Source organism: Crocodylus siamensis, chromosome 1 (assembly GCF_052110815.1).
Source record: "Crocodylus siamensis isolate JL-2025a chromosome 1, ASM5211081v1, whole genome shotgun sequence".
Classification (NCBI taxonomy): domain Eukaryota; kingdom Metazoa; phylum Chordata; order Crocodylia; family Crocodylidae; genus Crocodylus; species Crocodylus siamensis.
Genome location: NC_143395.1, coordinates 266,203,274 through 266,227,568, shown reverse-complemented (window position 1 = coordinate 266,227,568; position 24,295 = coordinate 266,203,274). Strand labels below are relative to the sequence as shown.

Sequence of the window (24,295 nt, the reverse complement as noted above, 5' to 3'; positions counted from 1 at the left end):
CATTTTAATCATGAATTTTGGAGGGTTCAGCATAGAAGTGGCAGGTTTTTTTATCAGAGAGTTTGTGATTTTTTTTTATGAGGGAAAACCAGGATCCTTGGTAATAATAATAAGAAATACATTGAAAAGAAGATACAGCTGGAAATCAGAGTACTAGATTTACTCAAATATAAAATGACCTCCCCCCACCCAGTAATTAGATTTTATGTGTGGAAAAATTGTAAATTTGTTATAATTTTCCAGGTAAAGTATCTAATTATTGGAGGTTTGCCTTGAATTTGTTCACTTCCAACTGCTACAGCAGGGAAAAAATCTAGGGGGCCAGGTAGCCTCCTTGCCTTCTGCCTTTCCCCAAATTGTTCTTTCACAGCCGCTTTACCTTCCTTATTTTAGAGCCTGCTCTTCCTGAGCACATAGAACTGAAAAGCAAATTTGAAAACACTGACTTTAAAATTAAATACAGATGTAGTTATTTGCATATAGTATCCATAGACTTGGTTCATCCAGAATTGATGCATTTTGCCTTTTTTGAAACTGCTGCAAGTTTTAGCATAGGTACCCCATAAAATCTTAAGCAGTACTTTGGCACCTACATATATATAGTGCAAACTATGCATAATATTAGTCAAAAGAAAAAGGCTCACGATTTACCATATAGGTCCTTGGGTGGGACTCCAGAAAAATCAACAGTATTTCAAGCCATATTAACCCCACCATAGCTCAGCACTGTTCAATATGTGTGTATACTCCAGATTTACCCCCCCAAAAAGGATGTGTGATAATTAGCCCCCCACTCATGGCTAGACCTAGATGTTCTTGTCATGAATCCCAGGATACACCAAAAATGTATATGCAAATGAAGTGCAAGGCAACCCAGTCTGGCTTCATCCCGTCAGGGGTGAGGACACACTAATCATATGTGACTGGCTGAGAGAGAGGGCAAGAGAGGAATTCCGGGTTGAATGTTTGGGGCTCTGTTTGGTGATGGTTGAGAGGCATTTGAGGCTAGTGAAGAATAGGAATAATTGGAAATGAAGAGGAAGTCAAAATGGATTCTATGTAGTGGCATACCGTGACTTGGAAAAAGAGTCGGTGCTTAAAGGAACTGTGCTTAATGGGCATTACCATATATCTTACTCAGACGTGCTACACTAACTTATCCTTCTGGTCATCATCATAATCAGCCATCCCTCACAGTTGAGGATGTTTGTATTCCATAATTGCTTTATCTGTGGGTCCAAAGATGGCTGACAAAGCTGATCTGAGATTGATGGACTCTGTTGCAATTTAGTAGAGGTGTGCAAAGTGTGCCGTATTCAATTCAGATTCAGCCCGATTCAGGGGAGAGTGATTCAATTAACTGATTTAAGTCACTGCCCCGATTCAGTTCAGCCAAGTCCAATTTATCCAACTGAAGAAGAAGCATCGACAACAGAACCAGCACCATATGTATGAAGGTTTAGAGGACCATTTTCTAAGTACCAGTTAAAAACCTGAGAATGAAAAAAAAGAGCAAACCTATATATATTCCAATTGGAATCCTTCAGATAGTAACAATAGAAATATGGAAATATGAAATTTCAGATGCAACTCTGACACCTTTGCATTTATTTTGTGATATTTCATATTCTAAATATCCTGTTTCAATGAAATCATGTATTACTATTTTACTATTGCTATTTTTTTTGCCACTCCTGTAGTAATGTCAGCAATATAGCATCAGTTTCCATGAAGAAAAGAACATGAGGTTATTTTCTTCAAGCCACTTGTTAGAAATTAAATTGAACATGTTGTTTGAAAATATAATATACTGGACAGTTCAATTCAAGTTAGCTCTGCTGAAATTAATTGCTTAAGCCAATTGCACACCCTGCATTTTGTTCATGCACCACTTGAGCATGTCATTTTAGTCATTGTACCATTTTATTTTTCTTGTTTCTCCTCTTTTTTGTGAGAAAAGTTACTGAAGCTTTGTGAGACAATATTAGATTGCTACAAAACAATACAAAAATCTGCAAGAAAATAGTCTTCTGAAAAAGCACATGATATGCTGCTCACTACCAATGGTATTATGCTGATGAAATCCTGAAAGCTAAAATCTATATCTGTACATCTGCTTGAATCATAAGAGAAACATGGGGACCGAAAGCGCAATAAACCTCAGTCCATGTTGTGCCTCCTAATTGTATATTATAAAATATGGTTTATAGATATCAGGTAAAAATTGGAAAATAGTAGGGAAAGCTATTTGTAAAGGTGCTGAAACTTTTAAGTATTGATTCTCTTTAATGATAATTTCATGATTACTTGTTTGCTTTTTGTTAATATTCACAAAAATGAAATTTACAGGCAAAAATTACAGGCAAAAATGAAATTTACAGATGACCCCTGCTTAGTGCTCTTAATTAGTTCCTGAAAAAACAAGCTTTATACAAAATGAGCGTTAAGTGAAAAGTATTTGATGATCCCAAGATGGCAACCACAAGCACTATAATGAAACTCGCTGAGCGCTAAATGAAATCAGGTATCAATTTTAAATGAGCATTATAGCCAAATAGTGCTAAGTGAAATAGTGTTAAGCAGGGGTTGCCTGTACTGAGATGTCTGTGGGAGGATATAGGAAGAGAATAGAAAATGCATATCTACCTCTATGAAGGCATATAGTTCTAGCTAGTGACACTGCACAACAATCCTGCATGAATCTGTAAGTGGAAAGGAAAGAACGAAAAATAACAGCATTTAGAAAAAGCAAAAAGGAGGTAGGGAAGGACTTGCTGTTATCAAATTGGACTTTTGCAATATACATGTATTGGATACACAGGTAATCCAGAAGAGGTGAGATCAGCACTTCTCAATATTTTTGCACTCAAAGAACCACTCCTTAGACTTAAGGCACCCTCTGAAAATGCAAATCACATTTAATCTTTACTCATTTTTGACTTTGGAAAATTAATACACTAATTCTTCTTTTGCAAAGAGCTCAGAAAGACCACAGCAGGTCAGAACACTAAGGACTCTTATTCAAAATCCGAGGGGTTATCTTGTGGATCATGGGTAAGTATTTGCACACTGAACACTGCTATATTGTACAGCATCCAGTGGCACAATGCTGTCACGCCACCATGCTATAGTTGAGAATCACTGACAGAAGCTGTCTGTGGAGTGAAGCTTTCTTTCTATAAACACAAGCCACATAATTTCCCATTGCTTCATTTTGGGGTGTCTTTTATTATTATTGTTTCCTTTAGAGTGGTCGTTGTCAGAAATTGCTTTTATTCCAGGAAGATCTCTGTCATGACTCACTGATGGATCTTGAAATGACTTAAGAGTCCAATTCAGATCAGTCTGCACAAGTTACAGGTCCTACTGTAAGAGAGAATAGGGTGCAGGCTGGGATTCGTCGCTTTTTCGTTCCTTCACTTTCTCTTCTCTGCATCGAGAGCAAGATGCTTTATTTTGAAATGGTACCATTTGATTAATGTTGCAGCACCATTGGAATCAGTTGGCAGCCAGCTCCTTCCAGCTCTTGATGCCAACATCCATTTTCTTGAGGTATGCCTTTAAAGTGTCCTTTTCGTATTTCCTCTGGCCACAGCAGGATCTCAAGCTGCTGCTAAACTGGAGTAAAGCATTTGTTTTTGGAGAATCAGGATTCAGCACACAATCTCCAGTCCAGTGAAGTTGGTGCTTGAGGATCACCAACTCAGTGCTGGTACCAATGGGTTTAGCAAGGATGCTGGTATTTGTGCAGCAATCTTCCCATTTGATACTGAGCATTTTCTGGCAGCATTGCTGGCGAAACCTCTCCAGGCTGCTGCGATGATGATGGTAGGTCACCTACACTTCACATCCAGAGAGGAGAGTAGGAATGATGACAGCATTGTAGACTTGGATCTTGATTTCTTTACAGAGATTGTGATGAAAAAAGACACGCCAAAGTAATTTCCCAAAGGAGGAATTTGAACACTACTTCCTTTGCTGGATATCCTCATCAATGTTCATTCTCTGAGAGAGATGGCTACTGAGGTAGGGAAAGTGCTTGAGTACCTCCATGTTCTTTCCTTCAATGGCAATTTGGGTAGGAAGGTCACCTTCCTGGCTTTGGGCAGGATAAAGAACACTGTCTTCTCAATGTTGAGAGAGAAGCCCAAAGTTTGGTAGGCTTCCCCAGAGAGTTCCAGCATGGTCTGCAGATTTTCCTCGGTGTGCACAAGGATGGCTCAGTATTCAGTGTATTGAAAGTTAAAGATGGCTGTTTTGCAAACTTTGGTCTTTGAGCAAAAGTATCCAAGATTGAAGAGTCCTTCATCTGTTTGGTATTCTATGTCAATTCTAAAAGGAAGGCAGTCTTTAATAAGATCCAAGATAACTTGAATAAATAGAGAACAGAATTGGGGCAATGATGCATCTTTGCTTGACCCCAGTTTGGATGACAAATGGATCTTTCTAAAATTCCCTACGTATGATTGTCATAGTCATGTTATGAAGAAGCCTCAGGACCTTGATGGACTTTTCAGGACATCTAAATATGGCCAGTACTTTCCACAGGGCTTCACAATGATGGAATGAAAGGCATTAGTGAGGTGAGTAAAGGCCATATGCAGGTCCTGATGTTGTTCCTGACACTTTTCTTGGATCTGGTGGGCAACAAAGATCATATGATTGTCTGAAACCACACTGAGTTCCATTATGACTTCTTCAGCAAGAGGTAGACTATTGTTCAGGAAGATGCAAGTGAGGGTTTTCCCTGCTGTGGAAAGGAGGGTGATACTTCAATAGACATTGGAAACTTCCAGAGCACTAACATTTCTGCCCCTGTGAGGCACTTGTATGCTGGCTTGACTGCTGAGCTTTTCTCCTAGCTCATGTCAGATATCAGAAAATGCATCACATACTCCTACTTGCCTAGAAAGCCAAATTTTCAGTCTGCTTTCCTGGTTCTGTGAAACTGGGAATGTTTCTTTTAACGCGCATTGTTCTTTTTTCTGTGCAATTCCTTTATGGTTTTATCCCCAGAGTGTGAAATTTTTGCCTGGAGACAAAGCTGCATCAAGGCAAGTTCCACATGGAGTCTTTAAGAACAAATCCAGGGGTGGGGGAGGAGCAGTGTTGTCGCACCCTCCTTTGACTGTGCTGCCTATGCATAATGAGCTCTGAGCTCACTGCCGGGTGCCCCTGCTGCGAGCACCCACAGGCACAGTGAGCTTACCAGATGATCAGCATAAGCTCCAGCTTTCACTTTTGTGGGGTTCCAGAGCTGAGACGGAGAGCACCATTGCTATCCATACCTCTTTTCTTCTGCTGGGGGGTGAACAGCAGTGGTGCTCACTCCCTAGGCTCTGGAGCCATTTGAAAGTGGAGGCTTAAGTCATAAAGCTCACCACAGAGCTCCAGCAGAAGCCCATACTAGCCAGGCTGTGAGCTCATAAGTCGCTGCTCATACCCAGTACAGCTGAAGGTGGCATGACTGCACTGCTGCACCTCTTCTGGATCTATTCTTGAAACTTTTTGTATAACTCCTGATCCTATTTAGGGTGACAGTATAGAGTCCTTTAGAGACCTAGGTCACTGGACAGTAATTAGATCTTCATGTTCTTTTTAAATATTTTGTGGCTATCAGCAGAAACTACTATCAGAAACCCATGTCATACAAGCCAACTGATTGCAGGTCCCAACCTGGGCATGTCAGCACATTGGAGTAAGTTCTTACTTGCTCAGAGCATCAGCATCTCAAAACTCAGTACATTGACACTTTACACACCTATTTCCAACTGGGCAAATAGGGCTTAAGTCACCAAGTACCAAAATGCTCTTGCAGACAATGGACACCTCGAGCCTAAGATAATTCTCAGATAAATTCATGAAAGACAAGGTTATTAAGAATACTTTCTGTTGTGATGAGAATACAACAAAAGAATCTGATTATCCAGCCTTCAGCTGATGCGAGTCCCCCTACAGTATTTTCTGCTGAGAGACTTCTACTCAGCTGATGTCTTCAGAGGAGCAGAATTATCAGTAGGAATTTTTCCCTTACTGCTAGGAGGGAATCCAAGTATTTTTAAATCATAGGTTTTGCATCTTTAAGCACAATATAATGTGCTTATTGAGAAGAGAGGAAAGAAGAAAATGTAAAATATACTAATTAAAATTCCTGTGTTTGCTTATCTCCTGCTGCTGGTCTCACTTCATGACCCAACACAAATCAGAACCATTCTTCCTGTTGAAAAGTTTGGATAATTTAATCTTAGAAAAGAAAAATGACTTATTTGGGCAAACGTAGGTGGCACTTGAGGATACCTTTTGACTTGGCTAACAATTCTCAAATCAAAAGTAAAACTTCCAAGTAGCAAGTAAAAGAAGGAATAGTTAATACCACGTAGTTCAGTCCAGAACAAGAGTTTTGTTTGTTTAAAATATTTCAACAATTTTAAGTAGAAATGTACTGGTAAGAATAGTGACCTGTTCTTGGACCATAAGAGCTATCTGTATTTAAGGAATAAATTGTTTTTCTATGGCTGTAGTAGTTAAAGAACTATAGTCACAAGAATGCACAAAATGTGTCAGTGCCAAGGACAGGAGTATAAGCTGATTCCTTTATAGAGAACATGTTTTATATTTTCTGCCTTTAAATGCACAGAAAATAATTTCATGATTTAAGATCATTCAAAGAAGCTGTACACTTCCAGAAATGATGTTCTATTTATTAATCCCTAATAAGTTCCTTTCACTTCACATTTTCTTCTGGAAATGGGGATGTGGTACTCCTTGAATGCCGTTTCTCTTATTTTTAGTACCTTAATTACCTCCTCTTCAACAGAAAGTGTAAACAGGTGTGAAGACATCCAAAGGCAATTTCAAAATGTGGCTATCTTTAGAGAGCCGGCAATGCCTGATGCATGCCAGACTGTTGTAAATCAGCAATCAGCTCACAGAGTCTGAGAGTGAAATAAGTAAAGGGAAAAAAGTCTTGGTGCTCTCTGCAGGAACCACTTAAAGCAGATTAGGGGTCAAATGCATTTACAGAACAGTAGGGGATGAATTTTATTCTGTCACACTGCCCTCCTGGAGAGGACTCAACCTTAGGCAGTCTCATGCTGCCCACCTGGAAACTCAAAATGAAAAAACAATCCTTTCAAGTAATTTTGTCTTTGGGACTAATTAAAGTGTATAGTGAAATGTGGGAAGCAAAACAAAGTTGCCTATTCTCTGGCTGTCTGGCATATCAACCTAGGGCCAATGAAGAAAGTAGTAAGTTGCAGGACAGAGATCTAGCTAATGAAGTCTGAGGATAATGCAGAAGTAACATTTTGGCTTGGGAGGCTGAGCTAAACCAGTTGATAGTCCTCCAGTTAAAATATGCACTTTTCTCTAACTTAAAGGGCCACAATAATTGTTGGGTTTTGTTTGTTTGTTTGTTTTTAATCAAATTATGTAAAAAGATATATTTTCTGCTTCACTTGAAAACCTGTTTAAATCTAATGTATTGGTTAAGTCTCTAGTTCATGGTGTGATGCCAGATATTCCCACTGGCATTAGACTGCTGTGATATAAACTGATTGTTCCCTCGTGAGAACTGTTTTAGTGGTGTTTGGCAGCAGGATGATTGTGGTGCTTTGTTGGTTAAAATATGAAGCTGTTACTTTCATTTGCCTTGCCCTGCAGGAAATTGTCCTCCATTTAATATGGACTGTAATGATAGAAGGAACAGATTTCTAAGAGAAGGAAGGAGAAAACCTACAGTCACGTTTTTCAGGACAGTTATTTTTATGCCATTATAGCTAGTGGCTGAGGTAGGGAATGACAAGAGTCCATCATGAATAAACAAAGACTATACACAAAATATAATGTAAAAACATATTTTTGCTTGCTTGTTTAGGATGACTATAACTGCAAAAACAATGTTACATGGACTGAAATTTATTTTTACACAATAGACATTATTTTTATTTGTGTTATGTTACAGAAACTCCACTTACTGTATGAAAGTATCCATTTCGCTGACAGTGGGTGAAAATGACACTGGACTCTGCTACAATTCAAAGATGAAGTATTTTGAAAAAGCTGAACTTAGCAAAAGCAAGGAAATCTCATGCCCTGACATAGAGGATTTTTTAATTCCATATAGAGAGCCTGAAATTCTGTGGTATAAGGTAAGAAATACAGAAGGCTTTCACCTTCAACAAAATATTATGCCATGTTCTGCTGCATTTTGGTAATCTGAACATTTTTTTTTGGACAGGATGTACAACTTGGTTGGATTTAAGGTACATTAATAAATGATAAGACACTACTATGGAGGGATGGGAAACAAGGTGAAGATGTGCCTTTTTCTCTAGAGAGTGTTTTCTTGAGGCTGCATTATTTGACACTATCCTACTTCCCATTTATTCATGTCACAAAACAGCCACATGATTAGTGGTTCACTTTCAACTAAACCTCAGGGCTAAAAAAAAAAAAAAAAGTGTTGCCAGTCTAGCTTGGTGTGATGTGCATCAGTAAGGCTGTGCAGAAAAGCATATGGAGCAATTGCTTATACTATGCCATATTCCAGCTTGTGCTACTGGAGCCCCCACTTCCCAGATGTAAACTTCATTCAAAAATATATTGAAAATGCTAAATAAGAAGCCATGCATTTTAATACCCAAGTGGAAAATTCAGGTTGTGCCACCTAATGTTCATCAAGAATTCTACATTTTCCTAATTTTTACAGTGAAATATAAGTGAAAAACATACTAATCAGAGTTTGTCTCTTGTTCAGGCAATACCAGCAAGAAAAGGTAAATGAACCAATGCCTAAGTTGTTGAGTGTTGCATTTCACGTAAAATATCTGGTGTTCTCAAGGATTTGTTGATTATTTTATTTTAGTGTTTGGCATTAATTTTCTGGAGGGTTATTTCTGGAGATCACAACCTAGTTTTTATTGATACATGTTACAGCCTGCAATCTGCTCAATGTAGTTTCTATGGATTGTAGTTGGAAACATGCTCAGCAGCACCTTTCAGCACTTTCTAAGCTCAATTCCTTAATACACATATTTCACTGGCAAGCAGAATAGTTCTGTCCTCCTGGGTAAATCTGAAATTAGTCTCTGTTTAAACTGCTCTGCATTCTAATAATAATAATTTTAAAAAATCAAGATTTATAGGTACTTGTAAACGTAGAGCGCAAGACTACATATCTGATGGGAAGCAGGATGCCCTTGAAGCCTTGAAGAAGCATGAATCTCCCTTTTAAATAACGAAAACATTGAATCAAAAGATTAGTGTGTTTGGAAGACCCAGAAACCCTACAAAAATACTTTAAAAGCATGAATCCATTTAATTTTGTACTTAAATTATTTGATGTGGGATATCTTCCCCTCTCCCCTCTTGAAGCCAGGCCAATGCATCTTGTGTTTAATATTCATCAGATAAAATGGATATAAGTACTGGGATACCCACTGGTAGAAGGGGCCCCAACTGGAACCTTAAGACCTCCTCCTTACAGGGCACCATTTGTCTCATTAAGCCACACACCCTCTGGACCCACATATCCTCCCCTCCTGAGTGCCCAGTAGGGCCAGCTCAAAAAGAGAGGTCAGGACAGGACTCTAGAGAATACCTAGCCTGTGGTGTGGTGTTTATATAGTTTTGGGTAAGAGTGACCTAGAGTTTGGATTTTCTACTACCTGAGTAATTCTCACTACTAGGTTACTGGGCTAGGAGATGGGAGAGTCTTTCTCATACCTGCTAATCATGGTTTTTCTCCAGTTAACATTTCATACCTTGCCTCACATTATACACATGCCTGGACAATTCTGTTTCTCCCCAGGCAGCTTACCAGCCTGAATATAGCCTAAGGAGCATGCTCAGTAGACTGATGCAGGGTGTGCTGAATCCCAAACTGTATAAATGAGCAAGAACTACAGTTACATAGCTAATATATGCATCACTGTTGTACATGAAGGAATAATATGATCTGGTTATACTTTTTTGGTGTGTGCCAAAGTTCAGCCTAGATAGTCATAGGATTTTATGAGTCCACGTTTTAAACTATGAAAATAAGAATTAATTTCAGCATGAATGCAACAGATACAATTGCATCTATGCAACTTCAAAATTATGAAACATTATACTTTGAATAAATAATATGCATTTAGATACTGGAAAATGTGATTTCATCTATAGTAAGAGCATGGATAAATGAAACCTTTCAAATCAGATTTGAAAATGCTTTCAAGCATGGAGACACACCTTACCTGCTTCTCTTTCTATTTTGTTGACCTTTGCTGCCCTTCATTTGACTTAATTATTACTGTACAGCAATTCCAATCCATAGACTGGAGTTTTCTGGTTATGTAACAGTCCCACCTCAGGCAATATTAAATATATAGGAAGGAAAGAAGTTCTTCACACTACTACTTCAAAGCACTGTCACTATGGGAATAAATTTCCTGAGTTCCTCTGGGCTCTTGGCAGCTATAATGTCAGTCATTAATGTGGAATTCTAAAGACTTTTGTATTCTATCTGAATCAAAATTTGATTTTGAGGAGGCTCAGTATAATGTGCAGTCACTGATCTCAGGCTTTATGCTAAGACCTTTCCTAGGCTTCTTGACTGGGCAACACTGACAATAATCAACTTATACTTAGAGGACTTAGTAACTGAAGTATTATACTGTCTTTGAACAGGAATGCAAAACAAAAACGTGGAGACCAAGTATTGTATTCAGAAAGGACACTCTGGTTATTCGGGAGGTTAGAGAAGATGACATTGGAAATTATACTTGTGAATTAAAATATGGAATCTTTGTTGTCAGAAGAACTACAGAATTAACAGTAACAGGTAATTATATTTTCTCCCAATGCCTCTTCGATTTTGTTAAAAAGACCTTTTTTATTTATTTAGGTCATGGGTGTTGAAGTCATTTCATCTACCTAGCCATACATAAATTTTAATGACATGGTTTATCTTTGAATACAGGACGTATCGAAAGCAAATTACGAAACTGAAAATTTCATAGTTTCATAGTTAGTAGGGTCAGAAGGGACCTGAGCAGATCATCAAGTCCGACCCCCTGTCATGGCAGGAAAGAGTGCTGGGGTCAAGTGACCCCAGCAAGCTGTTCATCTAGCTTCCTCTTAGAGACCCCCAGGCTACGGGCCAGCACCACTTCTCTTGGAAGTTGGTTCAAGATCCTAGCCACCCTGATTGTGAAGTAGCGCCTCCTGATATCTAGCCTAAATCTACGTTCTCCCAGCTTGTGACCGTTATTCCTGGGCATTCCTGGTAGTGTTCAGGGGAAAAGGGACTCCCCCAGTGCCTGCTGGTCCCCTCTGACTAGTTTGTAACAGGCCACTAGATCCCCCCTTCTCTTGTGGAGGCTGAATAGGTTCAGGTCCCGTAGTCTCTGCTCGTAGGGCCTGCCCTGCTGCCCCCGATCATGCGAGTGGCCCTCCTCTGGACCTTCTCCATGTTGTCCACATCCCTCCTGAAGTGAGGCGCCCAGAACTGGATGCAGTACTCCAACTGCAGCCTGATCAGTGTCGCATAGAGGGGGAGGATCACCTCCTTGGACCTGCTCGAGATGCATCTGTGGATGCATGACAAGGTACGGTTGGCCTTCCTGACTGCATCCCCACACTGCCGGCCCATGTTCATCTTGGCGTCAGTGATGACTACAGATCCTTTTCTGCATCTGCACTGACAAGAAGGGAGTTCCCCAGCCTGTATGTATGGTGCTGGTTCTTCCTCCCCAGGTGCAGCACCTTGCACTTGTCAGTGTTGAATCCCATCCTATTCTCATCCACCCACCCCTGTATCCTGTCTAGGTCCAATTGTAGCTTATTCCTTCCTTCTAGCATGCCCACATCCCCCCACATCTTAATGTCATCAGCAAATTTGAACAGGGTGCTTTTTACCCCCTTGTCCAAATCACTGATGAAGATGTTGAACAGCACGGGCCCGAGGACCGAGCCCTGCGGAACACCACTGCTCACATCCCTCCAGGTTCAAAATGACCCATCCACTACTACTCTCTGGGTGCGGCCCTCCAGCCAGTGGGCGACCCATTTGACTGTGTAGGTGTTGACACCACAGTCCCCCAGTTTCTTAATGAGAACAGGCTGAGAGACAGTGTCGAAGGCTTTGCGAAAGTCCAGGGAGACTATGTCCACTGCTACCCCTGCATCTAAGGATATCTCCCCTGCTGGCCCCTCATGGACATGTGCCAGAATAATTCTCTCAAAAAGCTTACCCAGGATTGAGGTAAGACTAACCAGCCTATAGTTTCCCAGGTCCTCCTTCCTCCCCTTTTTGAAGATGGGAACCACATTGGCCCTTTTCCAGTCCTCTGGCACCACACCAGAGCAGCACGAGTGCTCGGAAACCTGTGCCGGGGTCCCGCAATGACCGCAGCTAATTCCTTCAGTACTCTAGGGTGAAGATTGTCCAAACCAGCTGATTTGAATACATCCAGTCCCTCCAGAAGTTCCCTAACTAGTTCCTCACTAATCCTTGGCCTAGGTGCACCTCCCCAGGTGTAAGGGAGGCCTGGGGGTGGGGGGCTATTCCGGTCCCGCTCAAGAAAATTGAGGCAAAGAAGTCATTAAATAGCTGTGTGTATAGCATTCTGAATGAAATCTTGGTTTGCAGTTCTTTGAAATATCTGCAGTGAATGGGAACTGGAGGTTGTGTTTGATAACTTAGAAAGAATGAAGGTTAGATTACCTATTCTACCTCTGACTAAAAATTAACTGATAGAGCCTTTATATTTTTGTTGAATTTTTACCTTCTAAATGCAACCCTTATAAAACTAATCTTTTATTGCCAAAGTAAGTACTTTTTTAGTAGAATGGAAACATGATGTTTATCTATCAACCTGAGTAGGAGGGTGGTTATGCAATAAGTCAGTTATTTTGCAGAAAAGTATAAATACCTGCAGTAAAATCTTGCCCCATTTAAGTCAGTGGTGAAACTCCTGCTGACTTCATTAATCCAGGATATTACTTTATTTCATATCCATCATATTTCTCGTGGACCTATAGCATCTATGTGCCTTGTAATATAATAGCAAGTGAAAGGAGGGGGAGATTAATTTTAATATAACTAATAAAACCAGAAGTATCCCTACTCAGACTGTATCTTGTTCCATATTTACTGCATTTACTGTACCAAAATATTTTAATTCAAGTATAAAATGACACTGAATATAAGATGACCCTTCAATAATTAGATTCTCTATATGGAAAATGTATACATTTGTTATAATTTTCCAGATATGGAATCTAATTATTGGAGGGTTGCCTTGAATTTCCCCCTCCCACTTTTACAGCAAGGAACATAAATCTGGGGAGTCAGGTAACCCCTTAGCTCTTTATACTCTGCCCCCCTTTCCCATCCCTCCCTTTACTATCAGACCCTGCTCTTTCTGAGTACATGGAAGTGAGGGGGGAAGTTGCATATAGGCAAGTTACTACATGTATCCGTAGACATAGTTTGGACAGAATTTATGCAGTTTACCTTTTTTAAAACTGCTGCAAATTTTTGCACAGGCAATCCATAAACACACTTTTGAACACTTTGACACCTGCTTATATATAGTACAACTACTCATGTTATTAGTCCAAAGCCAAAAGGCTTATGGTTTATCATATAGTTCATTGAGTTGAGCCCCAGCAGAGTCCACAGCATTTCAAGTCATGGTGATACCACAGCACATCACTGCTCAGGATCTATGTGCCAATTATCCCCATACATGACTGCAACTGGGTGTTCTTGTGACGGGTCCTGGGATGCTGCAAAAATGTATAGGCAGGTGGAGGGCAACTCCAGCTCTAACTCATGGTAGGGGCCATGAGAGGCTGAGAGAGACGGAGAGATTCTGGGGGAACTGTTTGGGGCCCCATTTGCTGATGTTTGCCAGACATTTAAGGCTGGTGAATAAACAAGAGTAATTGGAAATGGGAAAGAAAGGTGATGTTTAGCCGAGGAAGTAAAATTGTATTCCATGTAGTGGCTCACAATGATTTGAAAAAGAGTTGGCATTAAGGGGAGTTGTATGCAGTGGGCACTACCTTATGTCTTATTCAGATAGGCTGTACTAACCTATCTTTGTGGTAGCTTCCCATCAGTATGTGGATCAAACGTTTTATACTCATGTATAGTTGGTTGCATTTTAGCAACCTCCTAGTTAATTTCCATTGCTAAAGCACATGCTGCTTTTGGCATAGCTTGGCATATACTGTCACATGAGGTTTCTGCATCTGCAAATGTAAGACAAGGGACTTCTGTGGGGAAAACTTTGTCTTGTATTTGAGTAAATACAGTATATGATGGTAATATATTCAGTTATAGAATGCTACCTAACTGTATGAGGGGTAATTTTATATACAGTTTTATTAAAGCATAAAAAACTAGTGGTAAGTGTCCTCTAGGTACTTCAAAGTTCCACCACTTGGGGCAAGGTTTATCTTTGAGGTATCATAGCAGTTTCTGTTACAGTAATGTGTGACTGCTCCACAGAGATAAAATGACCAATTTTCAGTCCTCCAGCATCCCAGGATGTGCCACCCCCTCCCCCACCTCCTGCTCTGTGTCAACAAACTTTCCAACCAGTCAAAACTTTACTGACACCAAGCCAGCTCATCTTCCTGCCCCCAAGGAGTGTGACCCTCCCTCCCCAGGGATTGTAACCCCGTACAAGCAATGCAAGCAGCCAGCTATTACCAAGCTACTGACCTTTTCAACCACAGATAATGAGAGGCAGAGAATCAACCAAGAGGAAATGCATTTCCTCACTGCTGCCACTCCCCTGAGGCAGTACAACCCCTTCTTCCTGGTTTTACAACCCCCTGCCTCCCTCCTGACCAAAACCCAATTCATTAATACTTGAGGCTTTTCTTATTTTTATTTTGTTTCTATATTGTTTAATTGTTTCTATATTGTTAATTTTATTCTTCCGGGTTTATTTCTTTCATTTTGCTTCAGTGACTTTTATTCCTTCATTTCATACTGCCTCTCCCTTTCAGCCTACCTCTCCCATTCCACCCCCACCTAAAAGAGGTGTCCTGGTTTCCCAGCATTCCAGTAGCAAGTCACCATTGTGCAGGTCAGAGATATTAAGCTTAATGTTTGACTGCTCAAAGCTCCCTTAAAAATTAAGACCACTTAACATTCCACAGCACTTACATGTTGCCCCGAGGCTATCTGAATGACACCCTCAGTTTATGACTCATTCCTCTTGAGGCTGGGGGCATGGTGGCAGCAAGCAGGGACCACCCATAGGTGGCCGTGGTGAGGACAGGGTAAGCAGGGACTGCCCGCAGGCAGCTGTAGTGACATCAGTGGTGAGGGCAGGCTGAGTGGGGACTGCCCACAGATGGCTGCAGTGGTGTTGATGGTGTGTGTGGGGGGGTGATGAGCAGCAAGTATCTGCAGATGCCAGCGGCAGTGTCAACAGCAGCCAATCTTGGGGGGGGGGCACATGCTCCCCCTATGCATTGTCTATGGCCCACAGGCCATATCTGGTCCATGAAGCCATTAGAAGAAAAAATCAGAAAACAAGAGTATCTTCTTTTGAGTTTCTTGTGTTCCTCTGCAAGTCCAACATGCAAACATACTTCATGTCTATTAGTTAAATACTACATTTACAGTGTGCCCCAGCTGGAAACTGGAGGCAGAAAAAATTTCTAGTTCTATGAGGAATTTATTTTGTGTGCTAATGAATGCCAATATCCACTTCCCTCTAAATGCCAGAAACTGGAGGCAAAGTTTATACTTTATAATTTCTGTCTATTGGATTAATCAATTGCATATCTGGAAATCATGCTATGTGTTGGCTTGAGAGAAATCAGGCAATCAATCACACTTTTCTTTAAGCACAATAACCAGTATCTCTTTATAATTTTTATTGTATATGGAATTGATTTATTTGGCCAGCAGAGGCAGGCAATTACTGCCTGGTGAGTATGCAAACAATAAATATCTATATCTATAATATAGATATAGACTGACTTATATGAAGAAGGATAAAGAGAGGTCTCTTGTATTTGATTTACACTAGGAGGTGGCTGTCAGTTATCTTCTCAATATATGATATATGCCCTTGAACAGTACATAATCTTTCAGGCCTTGGATATTTCCTCAATCATTGTGAAGCAGTGCTTCCACTGCAGAAAAAATGCAGTGACAAAATTTGTGTACAGTCTTAGTTAAAACAGCCCATGACTACCTGAAAAAAGGAATAAAATCACAGCAGTGTGACTGTATGTGTTTACATAAATAGTGGTAATGTTAAAAAAAATCATTAATCCTAGGTAGATGGGAGAGGAAAGCACAACATTAATGATAAGAGGTAATTCAGACTTCCTAAGAAAAGACTTGTCTAACTTTTAAATGTTTAATAATGAATGCAAGAGAAGAGAACTGCATGATTTCCATCTCTGCAAATCATGGCAGATGCAAGAACCATTTGTTGCTGAGCATCTTAGTAGGCTTATTTGTTTTGACAGTGTGGAGGTTGCAGAATAATATACTGTCTTTGTATTTTATGTGACTGAGCTAAAAGGACACAAATATAGTGGCATTATCAGTTTTCCTCTTTTAATGCAGGACCATAGGCTATGGTGAATAACAATTTTATCATATGATTTGTTGTTCTGACTTGTGATCTCTTCTTGGTAGGCAGAGTTGCATGTTTTAAATGTCTTGCATGCTGTCTAGATGCTGAAAAAAAAATGTATTTCCCTAGTGACACACCTTGAAATTTTTATGAGATTTATTTCTATTGGGCTTAAAACAGTTTTAGACCTGAATTCAGGAGTGAAGGAATAATTTGCCTACTATGAATGAAAGCAGAAAGTTGTCTTGGAAATTGAAACCTTTTACTGAATTAAATAAAAATTAACTAGCTGAAAACAAAGGAACCATATGTCTTTCTGACTTCTACTCCCTACATTAGGTATACAACTGCATGATGCATAATATGAAAGTATGCGTGATTCTGTCTCTCAAAAGACAGTTGGTCTTTTTTTTTTCCTAATTCCTTCTTTTTGGGTTAAAAATTGTTTTTAGGACTATGAATTAGGAGCTCCATTACCATGAGCCACAAGCAGACACCAAAATTCAAGAAGAAAAGATAGCTTAATCAGTGTAACAGCAAGACCATTTAAAAGGGTACCGGGTAATTAACACCTATGGAATGAAGAGTTTAGAAGGAATTGGGTACATTATAATAAGCCATGAAGTCAATGGACTTCCTCACTGCTTCCTGAATAGCAACGCTGCTGCCATTGCCAGGCAGTTGTTTTTAAACTTTAGGTGGATCAGGAATCAAAGGACACTGCTCTTTGTGTGTGTGTGTATGTGTGTGTGCGTGCGTGCGTGTGTGTGCATTCACAAATTTAATACATTTGTGTTTTAGAATTTCTTCATTAGTCCTGGACTGTATTGTGTTTCCATCCATTACAGATAAAACCTTTGCTACAACACTGAGCAAGCTGCTCAGCTAATGTAAATCAGCATTATTCCATAGAAGTTAAATATTAGTATGAGTAGCTTCACTTGAACAATTTGCATTTGAAATCCATCTTTCAGACTGGCAATCTAGTTTTGTACACACATAGTTACTTAAAAATGTAAATTAGAAATTAATAGGTTGTAAATGGTTTTTCATGCATATAGTGAGATCAGTATTGTACCCAGTAAGACATTCTATGGTTAAACAAGACAGTTGTTCAGATCTCATGATGACAATGATCCTTTTGTTGTTTCAGTGGGATAAGTAGGAAATGTCAGTAGTTCCATCATTAGCTTCAAGCTTGGGACACCAAATCCCTGCTCTTCCACAGACTTTCTGCAATCTTGAGGAACTCAGACTTTTAATGTCTAAATTCCCTGTTTTCTAAACTGGGATAAAAGGGTGCAGACTGAAGCACAGTTCCCCATTGTAACTGAGAACCCTTTGCAGGAAGTCTTCGGAGTTACAGCAATACCCTGGACCAAACGGAAGTTACGGTTGGTTCGTGGGGAGGGAAATTTCGCTGTTGGCTGCCAGCCTACAGCTGGTTTCCCCTGGCAATGGCCCCTGCTCCCTGTGAAAGTGCAAAATTTTCAGAATGGGAGGGAGAAAAGTAGCAGAGCAGCTCATTTTAGGGGTTCCCTAGCCAGTGCTGGAGAGTGGGGTGAGTGAATTGGAGCCCTCCCCACCTCCAGCACATCTGCCTCACCCTCCATCAGACCAAACTCCTTCCACTCCTTTTCTCCCCTCCCATTCTGCAAACAGCTCTAGGCTGGCAGGCAGGCAGAGAGAAGTTACAGAAGATGCTCTGTTGAAACACCCCTCATGCAATGAGGCTGCAGATTTTCACCTAAGTGGTCATTTTTAAAGCTGTCTGCAGCCATGTTTGGTCATGTCTATATACTGCTTTCAGTAACCTGACTGGGCTAAAATTGTCACTTCTGTCTGCACCCAAACCTGCTTACTTATTAGCCACTAATACAATGCTGTGATAGAAGGGTGTATATCCAAGGCAGGGTACATATTTTAAAATATATAATCTAGATATATATACAAAAAATAAAATTCAGATTGCTTTGAAAGCTTCTTGGCTGGTAGTAAATTATAGCATTAGTGTAGGAGTACATTGCTCATCTTTGTAAAGGACTAATAGCCATAAATGCAAATGGAGAAGATAAAGTGTGATGACTTGAAACAATGTAAGTATGGCTGGATAAGGTTGTATTTAACTTGTAAAAGCCATAAAAGATCACTTTGTATTATTAAGTATACTATGTTAACTTTGTGCTGTGCTAAATGGCACAGAATGTTGCACATTATATAAATGAAGCAGAGTCTTATGGATCATGTTATGATAAAAAAATAATTCCTGTTTGAATAATTTTTATTTGATTTTTCAGAGCACCAATTTATGTTATTTGTATGTATTTCTGTGCCACTCTGAATTATACTTTCTGGGCACCTCAAGCTGATAATGAAATAAGCATCACAATTCTGTTATGCAGGGAAGTATTACAATTCCCATTTTACAGCCAGTGACTATGAGGTGTGGAAAGGATTAAGGGATTTGTCTGCTGTCACCAGGGAAATCTGTGAAAGCCAGAAAAGAATACAACTCTCTTGACACCTAATTCTCTGCTATCTATTTCAGATAATATTGGGTATGAATAGCATATTTTGTATATGTATGAGTATGAGCAGCATATTTTAATGAGGGTGAGTAGGGTCCCAGCCCCAGATACCAATTTAGAGCAGGCACCAGACTAATGGCCCCCTGGAAGCCTATGACACAGGGCTGCTGCAGTCAGTGTCCAGTGAGCTCATCCCTGGGCTGCAAAAGCCCAAGTTTGCACTGCTGTAATAGTAGCAGCCATCGTCAGAGTATGGAGTGCCCAGACCAGGGCAGGGCAGGCAAACCTGCGCCCCACAGCAGTTGGCATAATAGCCCTTCCTCCTGGTTCTGCCCAGGATGCCAAAGCAGCTCATTACTCCTCTATGGGTAATACTTTTGTATTATAAAAAATACCGTATATTCTTGTATATAACACACATCTTAAAAAAACAACCCTGCTGCTGGAAATGGTAGTGAACATTATATGCAAAAAATGTGGTAAGAGCAGTTTCTGCTTTACTGTAGAAAAGTGACAGTAAAATCTGCATGCAACTCACAGGAAGAAGAACAATGAGTAGCCTCAGGTCCTTAGCTACTGCTACTCAGTTACTTACTACAAGGAAAGATCTTTTTTTTCTGCATGCTGCCTTCCAAAAACAAGATATACATTTTATTCTGGGCTGCATGGTATGCAAGAAAATGCAGTATGTTTCCTGTTGTATTGTATTACAAGATAAAAGTTGTGATGAACTGGTATTAGATCTTAGGCAAATTTTAGGCTGACTATTTTAAACTTTTAATGCTAAGGAAAAGGAAAAAAAGAGAGAGCTATTCCAAGTACTCTCGGCTCCTGCTCAAAAACCCTAGAATGCCTAAGTTATCAAAAAGATGACACTCCAACTCTTGCTAAATCCTGTTTTCTCCATTGTTGTCTAGTCACCACTGACCTCCACATTTCACCCATGTGTAGGAGCCTTTGGCAACATGCTTTTTGACAGCTGATAGGAGAAGCAAACAGCGGCACCCTTAGGGTAGCCATTTTACATCTGTTTGTTCGAGGTGGCACTTCCTTCCTTTCCAGTCAATAAATATTTGTAGCTCTTGTTAATCCATTCCCTTTGCTTGGGGAAGGAAGAATAGCCTCACTAAGGCTTGATGGATGACCAGATCCTGTATTTTGTGAACTGACAACAATAATGCAGGAAATGAGACAATGGTCCAGGAGTTCTGGCAGTAAGGATCCTGGCTTTTTATTATGGCAGCTTCTGCCTGATAGTGGCTCAGATTTCTCACCACCACGTGTCTAGAATTGCAATTTATGAGCAGGCATAAAGAAGACTGTGAACTCCCTAATCCTAAAGTTCTTTGTATTGATTGCAGCCCTAATTCTCCTCCCCTGCCAAACTGGCTCTCATTGAACAACCACAGTCACAGTTATTTGGTGCCTTGCTTGCTGCTGCTTTGAATACTTTTTCTCTTAACATTAAAGCAAAACCTGCTGCTCCTGTCTCAGAAAAGGGAGGAGAAGCAAAGCCAATATTATAAAGTTCAATTTTATTCCTTCCATTTTCTCCATTTATATTTCTTCTATCCCTCCATATGGTTTCCCATTACTTCCTCTTGTGTATTGCATAACTGAGTTTGAGAATAAATTTACCTTATTCAGATACAAGATGGGTTTTTTCCCCCAGTTGGCATGAGGGGGAAAAGCCTTTATCTTATAATTGTGTACAAGAAAATGTCATTAAATACTTTGTCTATCATTAAAATGATGCTAAAAGTAGCATGTGCTTAGCACTGGAAACCAGCTATGAAGCACTTAAATGCAGCCAACAGTGAACAGGACTATAAAATGCAGAGTCCACATTGAGCAAAAATGCTGATGGGAACCTATCACAAAGATAGGTTAATGCAGCTTATATGAATAAGACATATGACAGTGCCCATTAAGTGCGGCCCCCCTCAGTGCTAACTCTGTTTCAAGCATCATGTGCCATAGCATTGCACTCATTTTGACTTCCTCTTTATTCCCAGAGCTGAGCTGTGTCTTTCTTTTCCATTTTCAATTATTCCTGTTTCTTTGTTGGCCTTAAATGCCCGGCAAATACCACCAAATGGGGCCCCAGACAGTTCATCCAGTATCCTCCCTCTCTCAGACTGCCGCATATAATTAGTGTGGCCCATGAGATGTAGCCAGACCAGGTCACCCTGCATCTCATTGGTACATACATTTTTCAAGGATCCCAGGACTCATGACAAGAATGCCCAATTGCAGTTATGAGTGGGGGCTAATTGGCTCATACCCCACACAAAGGATATATCTGGAATACACACATATACTGGGCAGTGGGTCACCATAGCTTGAAATGTTGACTTTGCTGGGGCCCAGCCCAATGAAGTATGGAGCAAATCACAAGCCTTGGACTTTGGACTAAAGGTCATGCATAGTTTGTACTACATATGTAGAAAAAGTGCTGCTCAAAAGTGTGTTTATGGAGCGCCTGTGCTCAAATTTGCAGCATTTAAAAAAAATGTAGCATGCATCAATTCAGGATGAACTAATTGTGTGGATACTATATAAAAATTGCTATAGCCATGTTTAATTTCATGGTTATCGTCTTCAGATTTTTCTCTCACTTCTACATGCTCTGGGACAGCAGGGTCTGACAGTACAGAAAAGAGTAAGAGGCTGCCAGGGGAAAAAGCTGGGGGATAGCAGAGAGTAAAAGGGCTACCTGACCACCTAGATTTATTTTCCCTGCTGTAACAGCATGAGAGGGACAAATTCAAGGCAAACATCCAATAACTGGATTCTATACCTGGAACATGATAACAAATTTATACATTTTCCATATACAGAATCTAATTAAAGGTGATCCATCTTATAATCAGGATTGTCTTCTATTGGAGTAAATACGTTATTTTAAAAATAGCAGTATACTTAGTGGTTTTGCAAGAAAATCTCTTTGCTAATGATGCTAGCGTCACACTTCTTACATTAGCTGATGGCTGTAGTCATTATACTTTTTTTAATACTGCGAATAGTTGTTTACTGTATTGCTGCATTGGATGTGTTCAATTTTTTTTTTTAAATGACTACATGATGTCAGCTAATACTTAGGCTGACCATAAGGAAATCCAGTGCCTGCCTACCTGCTTGCCTGGCACATCATGCCACTGCACTGCTCTGCCTCCCTGCCAGACCGCACTCCTGTATCTCTAGGACACTCATTTTAATTCACACAAGCCGGCCAGGACCAGCTTCCGAAATCCAGGCCCATGCCTGCCAAACCACCCAACCACCTGTTGACAGTTTCCCGTGAGGACATATTTCCTATGCTTTAACTCTGAGTTTTCTTCAGTACTGCTAGAGAAGAGCTACATCCCCTGCCAAAAATTTTATTATCTAACCTTTATGAATAAACTTATCTCTTCTGGTGAGATCTGGTTTTAAACGTGTTAGCTAAATTGCAAATTAGAAATGTGACACTCAGATTCTTAGTTTATCACAAACAGAAATGTTTTCAAACATTCTCAATGGCACTTATTTTTGTAGCAGATGTCTATCCATAAGGGAAAAGTTAGTTGTTTAGTAAATATTCCACCTCACGTATTGAACAGCATTATCAAATTATTTATTCAATAGATTTAAAGAAATATATGGTCCTAATTCCTAGTGTTAATCCAAAATAAGTATAGTGCTTACATGTTGTACAGGATGACAGTCAAGCTTGCTTACAGTGCAGGGTATAATCAGATTTATTTTTCATTTCTGATGCATCCTTATTAAATGTTTCTTTTAATTGTAATATTTATGGTGTCCATCCTCCAACAAAACTGAGAAGTATAGGTATTCAAGGAGTTCTAGTGAATTTAGTGGGTGTCTTGCTGTCCTGAGGCCTGTTCATTTTTCTCTGCTGAATAATGTATCCCATAAAGCACAAAGCATAGGCAAGCAATGCAACCTGCCAATCTTGCTGTTGCAACATTGGCTTATGCAATTCTTACTTGGTTTTCTATGATTTTTAGTATTATATTAATCTAATATTTTGCATTCTGTTAAGAGTAAGAATTCACTGTACCTTTTGTAAATCATATCACCTGGGTATTTGTCTTGAAGTCTTTAGTTGAATTCATCTTCTGTTATCCTTACAGGGAATCATGCCTAATTCATTGAATAGCTTGCTTTAAATCATTGGGCCACTTGTCATTAAAGGCTAGGGGTGAATAAGGGGCCTCCTTCTGTTCCCTCTGTTTTAAGTAATGCTTTCCTAGACAATTCTAAAGAGATTTACTACTGGTTATGCTTGGTCTCGAAAAGTATGTCATAGCAAACAAATTACACTTTGTCCTTCAGTCAGTCCTTCTGCCTCTCTAGAATGCATATGCTTTTTGATTAAATTCAGTAATATTTACGGAAGAATGTTTTATATGCTTTTTCATGCTTTTTCTTTTTTTTTTTGTTCCTCCCCAAGAAACCTCATATCGCCCTGCCTCTAAATCACTACTGTTGACTAAATATGAGCTCTGTTTATCAATTATTATACAGTATCATATAGCTAAAACTTAAATTCCTGTACCTCTACAGTCATTCTGAAACTAACTATAATTTAGAATCAACATTTCATCCCAGGAAACATTGATCATATGAACTAATCTTGTTCTAGAGCAGTTGTGTATAAATGCAATATAAAGACTCTCACAGGGTGACAGTCAATAGCTTCTAATAAATGTTACTTTTATGGTATAATTACGATGTTAATTGCACTGTAATGAGTAACAAAACTACATGTTCAGCAACTACTAAATGATTTCACAGTAACAACTGTGAATCAGCTGATTGTCAGACTTGGCTCCAAGAGCCCCAAATCTTGAATGACTTGTGTCATCATTCAGCTTCAAACAGATGAAGGACGGATTAAATCAAATCTGAGAACTAGTGATACACAAGTTTTCAATCTAAATTATGCACATGCTTATTTCATCTACCTTTTAGATTAGCATGGAGTTGCTATTTGAAAAAAGCAATGCTTCAGAGCTGAGCTTAGATATTTCTGGCCCTAGCTTGCAGTCCTGTGACTGACAGGGCTTTCGTTAATAGTGACATGATTTGGGGCTTAAGCCTGAAAGGATGCCCAGGGTCAAAGAAGCATATGATACTGTGAATGTATTTTAAGGATACTTA

The 24,295-nt window shown here is 39.7% G+C and overlaps 1 protein-coding gene across 1 annotated transcript in view; it reads left to right on the top strand.

Annotated features, from left to right (window-relative positions):
• IL1RAPL1 (interleukin 1 receptor accessory protein like 1) overlaps positions 1–24,295 on the top strand; it is a 1,351,669-nt gene that overhangs the window by 839,872 nt on the left and 487,502 nt on the right. The window contains exons 4-5 of the mRNA XM_090061969.1: positions 7,964–8,150; positions 10,672–10,825. Of these exons, the coding sequence (XP_089918095.1) occupies positions 7,964–8,150; positions 10,672–10,825 (341 nt within the window). The remainder of the gene's footprint in view (positions 1–7,963; positions 8,151–10,671; positions 10,826–24,295) is intronic.